Source organism: Rhamphochromis sp. 'chilingali', assembly GCF_963969265.1.
Source record: "Rhamphochromis sp. 'chilingali' genome assembly, chromosome: 20".
NCBI lineage: Eukaryota > Metazoa > Chordata > Actinopteri > Cichliformes > Cichlidae > Rhamphochromis > Rhamphochromis sp. 'chilingali'.
The window spans coordinates 10695643-10713372 of NC_137947.1; the positions used below are offsets into that span (position 1 = coordinate 10695643).

Sequence of the window (17730 nt, forward strand, 5' to 3'; positions counted from 1 at the left end):
AGGCGGGTGAGCCGGTGGACTTAGCACCGAACATGCCCATTACAATGAAAATATATGACTGGCAGTTGTGACATAATTGCATAGAATAGCAGAACTTGAGAGGTGAAATGTAAACTCAATTACTGCACCAAAAGGATGTGGTCGACATGATGTTTATTCATGTAAATCAACAGCAATCTGTGGTAGGTGACACAGCACAAAAGCTGCGCTACGTACACAACATCAAAACGGGGTCTGCACATCATTCAGTGTCAACTGAAAATATTTTATTATCCATGCAGACTTAATGTTTTATGTTGCACTCCATGATTTGGAGTTAAAACAAAAGATTTATGAAAACATAAAGAGCCCAAACTTTGAACTGGACACAATGAGCACTGAGGTCAACTCCATAATAGTAGAAATCCAGAAAGTAGGATCATTCTCCTAAGCTCTGGGCAGAGAAACCAAATCTATCAATACAATCAGTTGGCAGTATTCAGAAGGCCTCCACTTCTCTGAAGATTAGTGGTTGATTCCATAGTGGGAGGTCTCTGCTTAAATCTGAGATGAAGGGTGTGAAACCAAAGCCTGATTGTGCAAGTTAAAACACAGACCACCTGCCAGGAAAGCCACAGTGCCTTCTCTTCTGTCTTAACATCTCACTAATAAATCAAGGAGTCACCCTATGTCTGTGCTTTCTTCACATTTCTCAACAACACTTCATCCTAACCACTTCACTCTTGGTGGGTGCACTACAAGGAACCCAAAGAATTGCAGTGTCGAGTTTGAAGTCTGGATCAAAGTTGTCTTTTTCTTGTTTTTGTACTTTCATAACTACTGCAGTCATGTGCGGCATTTAGGGAACAGCTGTAAATTAAATTCCAGCTGCCAATCAAAAAAATGTAACGTAATTTTCTGTAATGATGCCGTCGCAGGCACGGAGGAGATGGACTGGACACCAGTGTTACTACCGTCTGCTTGGATTTAAAGTTTTTATATATGGCTCACGAACCATCTGATGCTGGCAGCTGCCACGAAAAGAGACGACTTTTGTCTGTTTATCCATTTTATTACCAACCTGTCAATTTAACCAGCCAAGTCTTGAAATTATTAACATCTTACCCAGTATACCCTGAAAATTTTGAGACGGCTGAGCCTCCACACATCTGCAACATCGCAAGACAATTACTCCCCCCAAAACACGATCTTCACTGGCCAGAATGGGTGAACCTGGACACAGAGGAAAAACAATACATTTAAGATGATTGAAAATGGCATATGTGTTTAAAAAAAGGAAAAGAAAGGTTCTCGTTAATCAATAATGTCTCATACTTTTTTCGTTTTCCAACCCTAAAACATAAAACCAAGCATAGCATGACATAATTAGGCAATACACAACCTTTGATGTACGAGCAACAAAACTTTCCAATCCAATTCTCTCCCTTTATATCCAAATTATACAAATTGAAATAATTACATCAGTTTTATCAGGATTTAACCCAGAAATAGTGAATAACAGGTAGTGTCATTTTAACTCTACATACTGTATGTACTGTTATAACACAAGGCTTCATTTTAAGATCTAAATAATGCTCAAATATGTTTCAGCTGACTTTAATAACACATAAAGAAAGGGCCGTTCTTGCTCCCTGACTAAATTCCAGGAGAGACAAACTTCAATGAGGTGTTGTATATACAGAAAAACTTGGACGCGGCCATTAGCCTAGCGCAATAAAAGAAGAAAGGGCTCGGTTTGGAAAAAAACAATCTATAAACAGCTATAGCATGACTTGAAATGTCTCAACACAGCAATGAGCAAAGGAAAACAGGACTATTTGGTGCAACTGATATAAATATTGTTGTGTCTGCATACCATTGTTCTTTTGTTGCATTTCACTCAGATTTTGGTTCCATGTCGTAATGTTCCCTTCACTCTATAAAACACTGTGTGTGTGTGTGTGTGTGTGTGTCTGTGTTTGTGTAGCTTGGACAGCGTTCACACACAAGAACAGATATTTGTTCTACATTTTCAAAAAGGCAAAATATTCCATCAAAAACTCCATTATTTAGCCTGCAGCAAGAATTTAACAATAAATAAACAGAAATGAACATTTTTGAAATATCACCCCATTCGATATGTACTTGGCAGGTGTGTCTATGGCACTACAATCTTTTATTAGCATTAAACCAAAATATTTTTTTAAAGTGTTTAAAAGTGTTTTATTCTGTAGACCAGCGGACCGGTACCGGTCCAGGGCCTGGGGGTTGGGGACCGCTGCTATAGACTGAATCACCTGACATTGCCGTGTTCTATCTACGGTTTTGTGTAAAGGTTTTGAGCCACCATCATGTTTTAAATATGGCTGTAAAACACAAAACTCACTCTCCCTTTTCTGACACTTCATACACTGAACCAGAAATGTAACATTTCATAAGACCTGTTATCACTGATTTTCAGTCCACTTCTTGCAGATTTTCAGTTTTTCTCCCCGTTTCCCTTCATTAAGAATGGCTTCTTGACAACCACCCTTCCACTGAGACAATTTCTGATGAGGCTTTGGTGAACAGTAGATGGATCAGCTGTTAGTCAGATGTATCCCTCAGGTCCTGTGTCAGGTCTGTGTTGGATTTTTTCCTGTTTCTTACTTTCAGATGCTGTTCATTTGCTATAGATACTGTTTTTTTAGACCTGCCACTTCTTTTGTCTTTCTTTTCACTTTTCTTTTGTAACCCACTTGACGAGTTTCATCAAAATTTTTAACGGCACACTGCACACAACGCTGAGATATGCCAAGGTTTGGGTATATAACTCTTTGGAAATTACCTTTTTGGTACAAAAAAAAAAACTTTTTTATGCCTGTTAAACTATGTTAGATTTGGGATTTTGCATCTATTCAACTAAAGAAATGGGAACAAATGATGTGTTTTTGCCCAAAAATACTATTTAAAATTGCTCATCCCTTAATAACTTCCATGGCTTAACAAACAAACAAAACATTCCTCTGAAAATGGTCACATACAAGAACAAAGAGAGTGAAAAATCAGGATCTTAACCTTAACCAGGCAACATTTTAAAAATGCAAAAAAATGCAAATCAAAATCAAACCGCAGTGTCCAGGGCGAAAGTCCTGTTTGATCCATTTATCCAACAGGAACATGCTGAGTTTGTCATTGTCCCACTGCTGCATAAATCACATTTTTGTATTTGACACAAACCTATGACATCTTAACAATGCAACGGGTAAATTGCCATGACTGTACAGAAGCAACATTAATATGATGTTGTGGCAATATTAATAACATAACAACATTCCTGTCTCATTCCTACTGTTAACATGCGTTCTGCAAAGACAGGATTTGCGCAGCTTTGTTTGAATAAATTGAGACGGACGAAGCCAAATCGAGACGGACTTCTAAAGAAGGCCGGAACAAGGCAGAAACCACCACATGTTTCCATATGTCCTTTTTCCCTCTGCTCTGAACTATCCCAGTGGTCATTCACAGGCACAGCAAACACGGTTAACAAGGCTTTCAAAAACTGACCACTTCTGAGAATAAGTCAAAAAACTAAAAAAAGCTCTTCATATAAACCTATAAACTTTCAACAAAACAAGCATGTCTTCCAAAATTATCTGTGGCTGTCAGCTATGATGTGTGCACCATTTGAAGGCCCTTTTTAAACAGTGAAAAGGAACCATAAATCAAAAGCTGTCTCTGATTCTATAATTTCCAACGTTTCCAGTTGTTCTCTCATTTCTTATGTTATGCAACATCTGTTTGTATAATTCTCTCCACGTGTTTCTCACAAACACGTTCTTGGCTGACAAATCTGTGTGTATGGAAAAGAGCGGTAATCAGGCTACATGTGTGTGACTCACTGATGAACTTGTTTTGCATAGCCTCCAGCAGGGCTTGGTGGGCATCTTCAGACTGCATGGCAGCAGAGCATTCCCGTGCCAGCATGGTGCGAATCAGATGCTCCCCGCAGCCTGGCAAAAGACACAAAATGACACACATAATAAACAGAGTTAACTTTTAGAGACTTTTGGCACATCTAGACTAAACAACTTCCTTTCAAATCCAAAGCACGTGAAAGTCTTAAAAAAGTCTTTTAAAACTTGTAAAAAAAAATATCTTTATTTATTATTAGATTATATTATTTATCTGGTTATTAGGTATATAATGGAAGCTATTCTAAATATCAAAGGGTTACGTTTTGTTTATTGAGTTCAAATAAAAATAAAAATGATAATGCAATCCTTTGGCATATTCTCACAAGTGTAATTAGGCAGTTTTTATTTCAGGTAATACTGAAATCACTTCTAAAGTACAGCTGCCTTGCTCATGGGTACACTGACAGTGATTACAAAGAGAGGGTTTTTGTTTCAGTTTTCCCTGCCTTGATCCCAGCTAGTTTTGGAGCTTTAAAACTGCCAAACACCCAGTATTAATTCCCCCTCTGTAAATCCTGTGCTGTAGCTGGCTCCCGGCACAACTGCAGGGTGTGCAGAGAGCCATACTTACTTCTATCGTCATGACACATTCACGCATCATTTTTATTTAAACAGGTTTAGAATTTCTATGTTACTGTAATATGCATTTTTAGAAACAAGATTTTACAAGTTTGTCTAAGGAAAAGAAACTATTTTTGATCAGATCACTGTTTAATATTTATAAAAGCAGTGTAGTGACTGCATGTACAACTAAATAGAAATAATAATAATAATTAAAGCTGCAAGCAGCGTTATGAGGGCCCTCGCACCCCCGGCGCGTCGAGCCACGCCCAACACCTAAAACCAGCACGTCCGATCTGATGTCACATTGATGGAATTCATGCATTTAACCACCAGCTAACATTTCAACTCATTTCATTCATGATTAGTTAGTCGTTCCACTAGGTGGCGCTCTAACCATTATGTACAAATGGCATAACAAACACTTCCAAGCTCGAGTCTCATCACACCTGAGACGTTTGGGAGAGATTGGACATGTGTTTTTGAGTGACAGCAGATTACTGCTTTTTGGCGAGTGATTCAAACTCTAAGTGCCGCCATAACCACCCCGTTTCCCTGGACGTAAAAAGCTTCGCAATTTAACATCACAAAGGTCTTTAGATTCCACAAACTGCAGATCGGTCCAATCTGATGAAATCCCTTGGAGGAGTTCGTCAAAGTACGGTGCCTGAAAAGATGGGAAAATGTCGCCAAAATTACACATTAACTTTAAAATGGCTGACTTCCTGTTGGATTTGGGATATTGCTCCAAGAGACTTTTTTGTACATCTTAAGATCTTCCATAAGCTTACCAAGTTTCAGACTCATAGATAAAACACAGAGCAGGGGCTGATATTTTGGAATTTTGTAGGGGGCGCTGTGGAGCCATTTTGCGCTATTCAAGGAAAATGGTTACATAACAACAAAGCCTTCATCACATTGGAGGCGTGGGCCAAATTTAAAGCCTCTATAAACTTTCCAAGGCCCTCAAAAGCAACTTCATCTTTCATGGTGAAATGCGCTGCCACCAGGGTGCGCCGTTCAGTTTAAAGTCACAGTTTTCGCACTAAACCATCATGAAGGACTGATGGTGATATTCACCGCTTTTGAGGTGGCCACAATGAACCTGTGAAAATCAGTACAACAAAGTGTAAGACATGACATTTCCTGTTGCCACTAGGTGGCGCTATCTGTATTTCCGACAATGGGCACATCAATCTGTTCAGGGCGGGTCTGACATCATGCCTGTAAAGTCTGGTACTGATCAGACTGGATTTCATTGAGTTATACTAATTTGTTTCTTCATGGCGTGACATCAAAGTTCGCCATGCCGCTGGGGTCACACCCTTTTGCGAAAAGTCACAGTTTTCACTGTAACCCAAGACCAACTCCTTAAGGCTTTCCTGGAGAAATTTGAGGCTGCAGATGTCACCCATCACTATACTGTACCCCAAAGTGTAAAACATGACATTTCCTGTTCCCACTAGGTGGCGCTGTCCTTGATGTCAAATATGGCAGTTGAAATATGTTCAGGGGTGGAGCCTTATCATATGTGTGCTCTTTGGTCCAGATCGGAACATGTATGACAGAATGAGAGGCAATAAGATTTTCATGGCGAGTCATCAAAATTCGCCATGGCGCCACGGCCTCATACTATTGTGAAAACTCAAAAGCTCCGCAATTTAACATGGCACAAGGGTGTAGTTGACACTGTCCAAATTTGAAGTTTATAGGACCAAATCCCAAGGAGGAGTTCGTTAAAGTACAAGGCATGGAAACGGTAAAATCAGACCCAAAATTTTACCTTCAATCCAAAATGGCGGACTTCCTGTTGGGTTTAGGACATTGCCATAATAGACTTTTTTGTTCGACTCTGAACGTTATATAGGTGTACCGACTTTCAAACATGTAGGTCATACCCATACCGGGGGCTCGCGTTTTTCATTTTTCTAGGTGGCGCTACTGAGCTAATTTTCCCTGGCCATGTCTGAGAACATTAAAATACGTAAATTTTCACCAGACCTGACGCGTGTGCAAAATTTCATGAGTTTTCGAGCATGTTTAGGCCCTCAAACGGCCAATTCATTTGCCGAAATAATAATAATAATAATAATATTAAAGCTGCAAGCAGCGTTATGAGGGCCCTCGCACCCCCGGCGCGTCGAGCCACGCCCAACACCTAAAACCAGCACGTCCGATCTGATGTCACATTGATGGAATTCATGCATTTAACCACCAGCTAACATTTCAACTCATTCATTCATGATTAGTTAGTCGTTCCACTAGGTGGGGCTCTAACCATTATGTACAAATGGCATAACAAACATTTCCGAGCTCGAGTCTCATCCCGCCTATGAGCTTTGGGAGAGATTGGACATTGTGTTTTTGAGTGACAGCAGATTACTGCTTTTTGGCGAGTGATTGAAACTCTACGTGCCGCCATGACCACCCCGTTTCCCTGAACGTAAAAAGCTTCGCAATTTAACATCACAAAGGTCTTTAGATTCCACACACTGGAGAATGGTTCAATATGATGAAATCCCTTGGAGGAGTTCGTCAAAGTATGAAGCCTGAAAAGAGGGGAAAATGTCGCCAAAATTGCACATTAATTTTAAAATGGCTGACTTCCTGTTGGATTTGGGATATTGCTCCAAGAGACTTTTTTGTACATCTTGATATCTCCTATAAGCCTACCAGGTTTCAGATTCATACATAAAACACAGAGCTGGGGCTGTGGTTTTGAAAATTTGTAGGGGGCGCTGTGGAGCCATTTTGGGATATTCAATGAAAATGATCGCATGACAACAAAGCCTTCATCACATTGGAGGTGTGTGCCAAATTTCAAGCCTCTATAAACTTGCCAAGACCCTCAAAAGCCACTTCATCTTTCATGGTGAACAGCGTTGCCACCAGGGTGCGCCGTTCAGTTTAAAGTCACAATTTTTGCACTGAAACATCACGAGGGACTGATGTTGATATTCACCGCTTTTGAGGTGGCCACGATGAACCTGTGAAAATCAGTACAACAAAGTGTAAGACATGACATTTCCTGTTCCCACTAGGTGGCGCTCTTCATATTCCTGACAATGGGCACATCAATCTGTTCAGGGCGGGTCTGACATCACGCCTGTAAAGTCTGGTACTGATCAGACTGGATTTCATTGAGTTATACTAATTTGTTTCTTCATGGCGAGATATCAAAGTTCGCCATGCTGCTGGGGTCACACCCTTTCGCGAAAACTCACAGTTTTCACTGTACCCCAAGACCAACTCCTTAAGGCTTTCCTGGAGAAATATGAGGCTGCAGATGTCACCCATCACAATACTGTACCCCAAAGTGTAAAACATGACATTTCCTGTTCCCACTAGGTGGCGCTGGCCCTTATGTCAAATATGGCACTTGAAATATGTTCAGGGGTGGAGCCTTATCATATGTGTGCTCTTTGGTCAAGGTCAGAAAATGTATGACAAAATGAGAGGCAATAAGATTTTCTTGGCGAGTCATCGAAATTCGCCATGGCGCCACGGCCTCATGGTATTGTGAAAACTCAAAAGCTCCGCAATTTAACATGGCACAAGGGTGTAGTTGACACTGTCCAAATTTGAAGTTTATGAAATGAAACCCCAAGGAGGAGTTCGCAAAAGTTCGAGGCATGGAAATGGCAAAATTAGAGCCAAAATGTCACCTTCTCTTCCAAATGGCGGACTTCCTGTTGGGTTTAGGACATTGCCATAATAGACTTTTTTGTTCGACTCTCAACGTTATATAAGTGTACCGACTTTCAAACATGTAGGCCATACTCATACCGGGGGCTCGCCTTTTTCATTTTTCTAGGTGGCGCTACTGAGCTAATTTTCCCTGGCCATGTCTGAGAACAGTAAAATACGTAAATTTTCACCAGACCTGACGCATGTGCAAAATTTCATGAGTTTTCGAGCATGTTTAGGCCCTCAAACGGCCAATTCATTTGCCGAAATAATAATAATAATAATAATAATAATTAAAGCTGCAAGCAGCGTTATGAGGGCCCTCGCACCCCCGGCGCGTCGAGCCACGCCCAACACCTAAAACCAGCACGTCCGATCTGATGTCACATTGATGGAATTCATGCATTTAACCACCAGCTAACATTTCAACTCATTCATTCATGATTAGTTAGTCGTTCCACTAGGTGGCGCTCTAACCATTATGTACAAATGGCATAACAAACACTTCCAAGCTCGAGTCTCATCACACCTGAGACGTTTGGGAGAGATTGGACATTGTGTTTTTGAGTGACAGCAGATTACTGCTTTTTGGCGAGTGATTGAAACTCTAAGTGCCGCCATAACCACCCCGTTTCCCTGGACGTAAAAAGCTTCGCAATTTAACATCACAAAGGTCTTTAGATTCCACACACTGGAGAATGGTTCAATATGATGAAATCCCTTGGAGGAGTTCGTCAAAGTATGAAGCCTGAAAAGAGGGGAAAATGTCGCCAAAATTACACATTAACTTTAAAATGGCTGACTTCCTGTTGGATTTGGGATATTGCTCCAAGAGACTTTTTTGTACATCTTGATATTTTCCATAAGCTTACCAGGTTTCAGACTCATAGATGAAACACAGAGCAGGGGCTGTTGTTTTGAAATTTTGTAGGGGGCGCTGTGGAGCAATTTCGAGCTATTCAATGAAAATGATCACATGACAACAAAGCCTACATCCATTTGGAGGTGTGTGCCAAATTTCAAGCCTCTATAAACTTTCCAAGTCCCTCAAAAGCCACTTCATCTTTCATGGTGAACCGCGTTGCCACCAGGGTGCGCCGTTCAGTTTAAAGTCACAATTTTCGCACTGAAGCATCACGAGGGACTGATGTTGATATTCACCGCTTTTGAGGTGGCCACGATGAACCTGTGAAAATCAGTACAACAAAATTAAAGCCATGACATTTCCTGTTGCCACTAGGTGGCGCTGTCCGTATTTCCGACAATGGGCACATCAATCTGTTCAGGGTGGGTCTGATATCATGCCTGTAAAGTCTGGTACTGATCAGACTGGATTTCATTGAGTTATACTAATTTGTTTCTTCATGGCGTGACATCAAAGTTCGCCATGCTGCTGGGGTCACACCCTTTTGCGAAAAGTCACAGTTTTCACTGTAACCCAAGACCAACTCCTTAAGGCTTTCCTGGAGAAATTTGAGGCTGCAGATGTCACCCATCACTATACTGTACCCCAAAGTGTAAAACATGACATTTCCTGTTCCCACTAGGTGGCGCTGTCCTTGATGTCAAATATGGCAGTTGAAATATGTTCAGGGGTGGAGCCTTATCATATGTGTGCTCTTTGGTCCAGATCGGAACATGTATGACAGAATGAGAGGCAATAAGATTTTCATGGCGAGTCATCGAAATTCGCCATGGCGCCACGGCCTCATAGTATTGTGAAAACTCAAAAGCTCCGCAATTTAACATGGCACAACGGTGTAGTTGATACTGTCCAAATTTGAAGTTTATAGGACCAAATCCCAAGGAGGAGTTCGTTAAAGTACAAGGCATGGAAACGGTAAAATCAGACCCAAAATGTCACCTTCAATCCAAAATGGCGGACTTCCTGTTGGGTTTAGGACATTGCCATAATAGACTTTTTTGTTCGACTCTGAACGTTATATAGGTGTACCGACTTTCAAACGTGTAGGTCATACCCATACCGGGGGCTCGCGTTTTTCATTTTTCTAGGTGGCGCTACTGAGCTAATTTTCCCTGGCCATGTCTGAGAACATTAAAATACGTAAATTTTCACCAGACCTGACGCGTGTGCAAAATTTCATGAGTTTTCGAGCATGTTTAGGCTCTCAAACGGCCAATTCATTTGCCGAAATAATAATAATAATAATTAAAGCTGCAAGCAGCGTTACGAGGGCCCTCGCACCCCCGGCGCGTCGAGCCAAGCCCAACACCTAAAACCAGCACCTCCGATCTGACGTTTGGGAGAGATTGGACATTGTGTTTTTGAGTGACAGCAGATTACTGCTTTTTGGCGAGTGATTCAAACTCTAAGTGCCACCATAACCACCCCGTTTCACTGAACGTAAAAAGCTTCGCAATTTAACATCACAAAGGTCTTTAGATTCCACACACTGGAGATTGGTTCAATATGATGAAATCCCTTGGAGGAGTTCGTCAAAGAACGGTGCCTGGAAAGAGGGGAAAATGTTGCCAAAATTACACATTAATTTTAAAATGGCTGACTTCCTGTTGGATTTGGGATATTGCTCCAAGAGACTTTTTTGTACATCTTGATATCTCCTATAACCTTACCAGGTTTCAGAATCATACATAGAACACAGAGCAGGGGCTGTGGTTTTGAAATTTTGTAGGGGGCGCTGTGGAGCAATTTCGCGCTATTCAATGAAAATGATCACATGCCAACAAAGCCTTCATCCATTTGGAGGTGTGTGCCAAATTTCAAGCCTCTATAAACTTGCCAAGACCCTCAAAAGCCACTTCATCTTTCATGTTGAACAGCGTTGCCACCAGGGTGCGCCGTTCAGTTTAAACTCACAATTTTTGCACTGAAGCATCACGAGGGACTGATGGTGATATTCACCGCTTTTGAGGTGGCCAAGATGAACCTGTGAAAATCAGTACAACAAAATTAAAGCCATGACATTTCCTGTTGCCACTAGGTGGCGCTGTCCGTATTTCCGACAATGGGCACATCAATCTGTTCAGGGCGGGTCTGACATCATGCCTGTAAAGTCTGGTACTGATCAGACTGGATTTCATTGAGTTATACTAATTTGTTTCTTCATGGCGTGACATCAAAGTTCGCCACGCCGCTGGGGTCACACCCTTTTGCGAAAAGTCACAGTTTTCACTGTAACCCAAGACCAACTCCTTAAGGCTTTCCTGGAGAAATTTGAGGCTGCAGATGTCACCCATCACTATACTGTACCCCAAAGTGTAAAACATGACATTTCCTGTTCCCACTAGGTGGCGCTGTCCTTGATGTCAAATATGGCAGTTGAAATATGTTCAGGGGTGGAGCCTTATCATATGTGTGCTCTTTGGTCCAGATCGGAACATGTATGACAGAATGAGAGGCAATAAGATTTTCATGGCGAGTCATCGAAATTCGCCATGGCGCCACGGCCTCATACTATTGTGAAAACTCAAAAGCTCCGCAATTTAACATGGCACAAGGGTGTAGTTGACACTGTCCAAATTTGAAGTTTATAGGACCAAATCCCAAGGAGGAGTTCGTTAAAGTACAAGGCATGGAAACGGTAAAATCAGACCCAAAATGTCACCTTCAATCCAAAATGGCGGACTTCCTGTTGGGTTTAGGACATTGCCATAATAGACTTTTTTGTTTGACTCTGAACGTTATATAGGTGTACCGACTTTCAAACATGTAGGTCATACCCATACCGGGGGCTCGCGTTTTTCATTTTTCTAGGTGGCGCTACTGAGCTAATTTTCCCTGGCCATGTCTGAGAACATTAAAATACGTAAATTTTCACCAGACCTGACGCGTGTGCAAAATTTCATGAGTTTTCGAGCATGTTTAGGCCCTCAAACGGCCAATTCATTTGCCGGAATAATAATAATAATAATAATAATAATAATAATTAAAGCTGCAAGCAGCGTTATGAGGGCCCTCGCACCCCATCGCGTCGAGCTACGCCCAACACCTACAACCAGCACGTCCGATCTGATGTCACATTGATGAAATTCATGCATTCAACCACCAGCTAACATTTCATCACATTCAATCATGATTATAGTCGTCCCACTAGGTGGCGCTCTAACCATTACTGACAAATGGCATAACAAACATTTCCGAGCTCGAGTCTCATCACTCCTATGAGCTTTGGGAGAGATTGGACATTGTGACTTTGAGTGACAGCAGATTACTGCTTTTTGGCGAGTGATTCAAACTCTAAGTGCCACCATAACCACCCCGTTTCCCTGGACGTAAAAAGCTTCGCAATTTAACATCACAAAGGTCTTTAGATTCCACACACTGGAGAATGGTTCAATATGATGAAATCCCTTGGAGGAGTTCGTCAAAGTATGAAGCCTGAAAAGAGGGGAAAATGTCGCCAAAATTACACATTAATTTTAAAATGGCTGACTTCCTGTTGGATTTGGGATATTGCTCCAAGAGACTTTTTTGTACATCTTGATATTTTCCATAAGCTTACCAGGTTTCAGACTCATAGATGAAACACAGAGCTGGGGCTGATGTTTTGAAATTTTGTAGGGGGCGCTGTGGAGCAATTTCGCGCTATTCAATGAAAATGATCACATGACAACAAAGCCTACATCCATTTGGAGGTGTGTGCCAAATTTCAAGCCTCTATAAACTTTCCAAGCCCCTCAAAAGCCACTTCATCTTTCATGGTGAACCGCGTTGCCACCAGGGTGCGCCGTTCAGTTTAAAGTCACAATTTTTGCACTGAAGCATCACGAGGGACTGATGGTGATATTCACCGCTTTTGAGGTGGCCAAGATGAATCTGTGAAAATCAGTACAACAAAATTAAAGCCATGACATTTCCTGTTGCCACTAGGTGGCGCTGTCCGTATTTCCGACAATGGGCACATCAATCTGTTCAGGGCGGGTCTGACATCATGCCTGTAAAGTCTGGTACTGATCAGACTGGATTTCATTGAGTTATACTAATTTGTTTCTTCATGGCGTGACATTAAAGTTCGCCACGCCGCTGGGGTCACACCCTTTTGCGAAAAGTCACAGTTTTCACTGTAACCCAAGACCAACTCCTTAAGGCTTTTCTGGAGAAATTTGAGGCTGCAGATGTCACCCATCACTATACTGTACCCCAAAGTGTAAAACATGACATTTCCTGTTCCCACTAGGTGGCGCTGTCCCTTATGTCAAATATGGCAGTTGAAATATGTTCAGGGGTGGAGCCTTATCATATGTGTGCTCTTTGGTCAAGGTCAGAAAATGTATGACAAAATGAGAGGCAATAAGATTTTCATGGCGAGTCATCGAAATTCGCCATGGCGCCACGGCCTCATAGTATTGTGAAAACTCAAAAGCTCCGCAATTTAACATGGCACAAGGGTGTAGTTGACACTGTCCAAATTTGAAGCTTATAGGACCAAATCCCAAGGAGGAGTTCGTTAAAGTTCGAGGCATGGAAACGGTAAAATCAGAGCCAAAATGTCACCTTTAATCCAAAATGGCGGACTTCCTGTTGGGTTTAGGACATTGCCATAATAGACTTTTTTGTTCGACTCTGAAAGTTATATAGGTGTACCGACTTTCAAACATGTAGGTCATACCCATACCGGGGGCTCGCGTTTTTCATTTTTCTAGGTGGCGCTACTGAGCTAATTTTCCCTGGCCATGTCTGAGAACATTAAAATACGTAAATTTTCACCAGACCTGACGCGTGTGCAAAATTTCATGAGTTTTCGAGCATGTTTAGGCCCTCAAACGGCCAATTCATTTGCCGAAATAATAATAATAATAATAATTAAAGCTGCAAGCAGCGTTATGAGGGCCCTCGCACCCCCGGCGTGTCGAGCCACGCCCAACACCTAAAACCAGCACATCCGATGTGATGTCACATTGATGGAATTCATGCATTTAACCACCAGCTAACATTTCAACTCATTCATTCATGATTTGTTAGTCGTTCCACTAGGTGGCGCTCTAACCCTTATGCACAAATGGCATAACAAACATTTCCGAGCTCGAGTCTCATCACGCCTGCGACCTTTGGGAGAGATTGGACTTTGTGTCTTTGAGTGACAGCAGATTACTGCTTTTTGGCGAGTGATTGAAACTCCACGTGCCGCCATGACCACCCCGTTTCCTTGAACGTAAAAAGCTTCGCAATTTAACATCACAAAGGTCTTTAGATTCCACACACTGGAGAATGGTTCAATATGATGAAATCCCTTGGAGGAGTTCGTCAAAGTATGAAGCCTGAAAAGAGGGGAAAATGTCGCCAAAATTGCACATTAATTTTAAAATGGCTGACTTCCTGTTGGATTTTGGATATTGCTCCAAGAGACTTTTTTGTACATCTTGATATCTCCTATAAGCTTACCAGGTTTCAGACTCATACATAAAACACAGAGCTGGGGCTGTGGTTTTGAAATTTTGTAGGGGGCGCTGTGGAGCCATTTCGCGCTATTCAATAAAAATGATCACATGACAACAAAGCCTTCATCCATTTGGAGGGGTGTGCTAAATTTAAAGCCTCTATATACTTTCCAAGCCCCTCAAAAGCCACTTCATCTTTCATGGTGGACCGCGTTGCCACCAGGGTGCGCCGTTCAGTTTAAAGTCACAATTTTTGCACTGAAGCATCACGAGGGACTGATGTTGATATTCACCGCTTTTGAGGTGGCCACGATGAACCTGTGAAAATCAGTACAACAAAATTAAAGCCATGACATTTCCTGTTGCCACTAGGTGGCGCTGTACGTATTCCCGACAATGGGCACATCAATCTGTTCAGGGCAGGTCTGACATCATGCCTGTAAAGTCTGGTACTGAACAGACTGGATTTCATTGAGTTATACTAATTTGTTTCTTCATGGCGTGACATTAAAGTTCGCCATGCTGCTGGGGTCACACCCTTTTGCGAAAAGTCACAGTTTTCACTGTAACCCAAGACCAACTCCTTAAGGCTTTCCTGGAGAAATTTGAGGCTGCAGGTGTCACCCATCACAATACTGTACCCCAAAGTGTAAAACATGACATTTCCTGTTCCCACTAGGTGGCGCTGTCCCTGGTGTCAAATATGGCAGTTGAAATATGTTCAGGGGTGGAGCCTTATCATATGTGTTCACTTTGGTCAAGGTCAGAAAATGTATGACAAAATGAGAGGCAATAAGATTTTCATGGCGAGTCATCGAAATTCGCCATGGCGCCACGGCCTCATAGTATTGTGAAAACTCAAAAGCTCCGCAATTTAACATGGCCCAGGTGTGTAGTTGACACTGACCAAAGATGAAGCTTATACAACCAAATCCCAAGGAGGAGTTCGCAAAAGTTCGAGGCATGGAAATGGCAAAATTAGAGCCAAAATGTCACCTTCTCTTCCAAATGGCGGACTTCCTGTTGGGTTTGCATCAATGGGCCCACAGACTTTTTTGTTCGACTCGGCATGATACACATGTGTGCCAAATTTCATACATGTAGCTGAAACGATGTGGTCGTAGGGCTGCATTTAACAAGGCATAGGTGGCGCTGTAGAGCCATTTCCCAGTGCTCATATGTAAAACCATTAAAATACAAAATTTTTCACCAGACCTGGCATGTGTGCAAAATTTCATGAGTTTTCGAGCATGTTTAGGCCCTCAAACGGCCAATTCATTTGCCGAAATAATAATAATAATAATAATAAACAGAGCAATTACAATAGGGCCTTCGCACTGTCAGTGCTCGGGCCCTAATTAAAGCTGCAAGCAGCGTTACGAGGGCCCTCGCACCCCCGGCACGTCGAGCCAAGCCCAACACCTAAAACCAGCACCTCCGATCTGATGTCACATTGATGGAATTCATGCATTTAACCACCAGCTAACATTTCAACTCATTCATTCATGATTAGTTAGTCGTTCCACTAGGTGGCGCTCTAACCATTATGTACAAATGGCATAACAAACATTTCCGAGCTCGAGTCTCATCACGCCTATGAGCTTTGGGAGAGATTGGACATTGTGTTTTTGAGTGACAGCAGATTACTGCTTTTTGGCGAGTGATTCAAACTCTAAGTGCCACCATAACCACCCCGTTTCACTGAACGTAAAAAGCTTCGCAATTTAACATCACAAAGGTCTTTAGATTCCACACACTGGAGATTGGTTCAATATGATGAAATCCCTTGGAGGAGTTCGTCAAAGAACGGTGCCTGGAAAGAGGGGAAAATGTTGCCAAAATTACACATTAATTTTAAAATGGCTGACTTCCTGTTGGATTTGGGATATTGCACCAAGAGACTTTTTTGTACATCTTGATATCTCCTATAAGCTTACCAGGTTTCAGAATCATACATAGAACACAGAGCAGGGGCTGTGGTTTTGAAATTTTGTAGGGGGCGCTGTGGAGCAATTTCGCGCTATTCAATGAAAATGATCACATGCCAACAAAGCCTTCATCCATTTGGAGGTGTGTGCCAAATTTCAAGCCTCTATAAACTTGCCAAGACCCTCAAAAGCCACTTCATCTTTCATGTTGAACAGCGTTGCCACCAGGGTGCGCCGTTCAGTTTAAACTCACAATTTTTGCACTGAAGCATCACGAGGGACTGATGGTGATATTCACCGCTTTTGAGGTGGCCACGATGAACCTGTGAAAATCAGTACAACAAAATTAAAGCCATGACATTTCCTGTTGCCACTAGGTGGCGCTGTCCGTATTTCCGACAATGGGCACATCAATCTGTTCAGGGCGGGTCTGACATCATGCCTGTAAAGTCTGGTACTGATCAGACTGGATTTCATTGAGTTATACTAATTTGTTTCTTCATGGCGTGACATCAAAGTTCGCCACGCCGCTGGGGTCACACCCTTTCGCGAAAAGTCACAGTTTTCACTGTAACCCAAGACCAACTCCTTAAGGCTTTCCTGGAGAAATTTGAGGCTGCAGATGTCACCCATCACTATACTGTACCCCAAAGTGTAAAACATGACATTTCCTGTTCCCACTAGGTGGCGCTGTCCTTGATGTCAAATATGGCAGTTGAAATATGTTCAGGGGTGGAGCCTTATCATATGTGTGCTCTTTGGTCCAGATCAGAACATGTATGACAGAATGAGAGGCAATAAGATTTTCATGGCGAGTCATCAAAATTCGCCATGGCGCCACGGCCTCATACTATTGTGAAAACTCAAAAGCTCCGCAATTTAACATGGCACAAGGGTGTAGTTGACACTGTCCAAATTTGAAGTTTATAGGACCAAATCCCAAGGAGGAGTTCGTTAAAGTACAAGGCATGGAAACGGTAAAATCAGAGCCAAAATGTCACCTTCAATCCAAAATGGCGGACTTCCTGTTGGGTTTAGGACATTGCCATAATAGACTTTTTTGTTCGACTCTGAACGTTATATAGGTGTACCGACTTTCAAACATGTAGGTCATACCCATACCGGGGGCTCGCGTTTTTCATTTTTCTAGGTGGCGCTACTGAGCTAATTTTCCCTGGCCATGTCTGAGAACATTAAAATACGTAAATTTTCACCAGACCTGACGCGTGTGCAAAATTTCATGAGTTTTCGAGCATGTT

The 17730-nt window shown here is 42.1% G+C and overlaps 1 protein-coding gene across 2 annotated transcripts in view; it reads right to left on the reverse strand.

The window, feature by feature from the left end:
* tasp1 (taspase, threonine aspartase, 1) overlaps window positions 1-17730 on the reverse strand; it is a 63265-nt gene that overhangs the window by 7412 nt on the left and 38123 nt on the right. For both annotated transcript variants that reach the window (XM_080868839.1, XM_080868840.1), the window contains exons 11-12: window positions 3861-3971; window positions 1105-1212 (exon numbers count right to left, since the gene is read on the reverse strand). In XM_080868839.1, the coding sequence (XP_080724965.1) occupies window positions 1105-1212; window positions 3861-3971 (219 nt within the window). The remainder of the gene's footprint in view (window positions 1-1104; window positions 1213-3860; window positions 3972-17730) is intronic.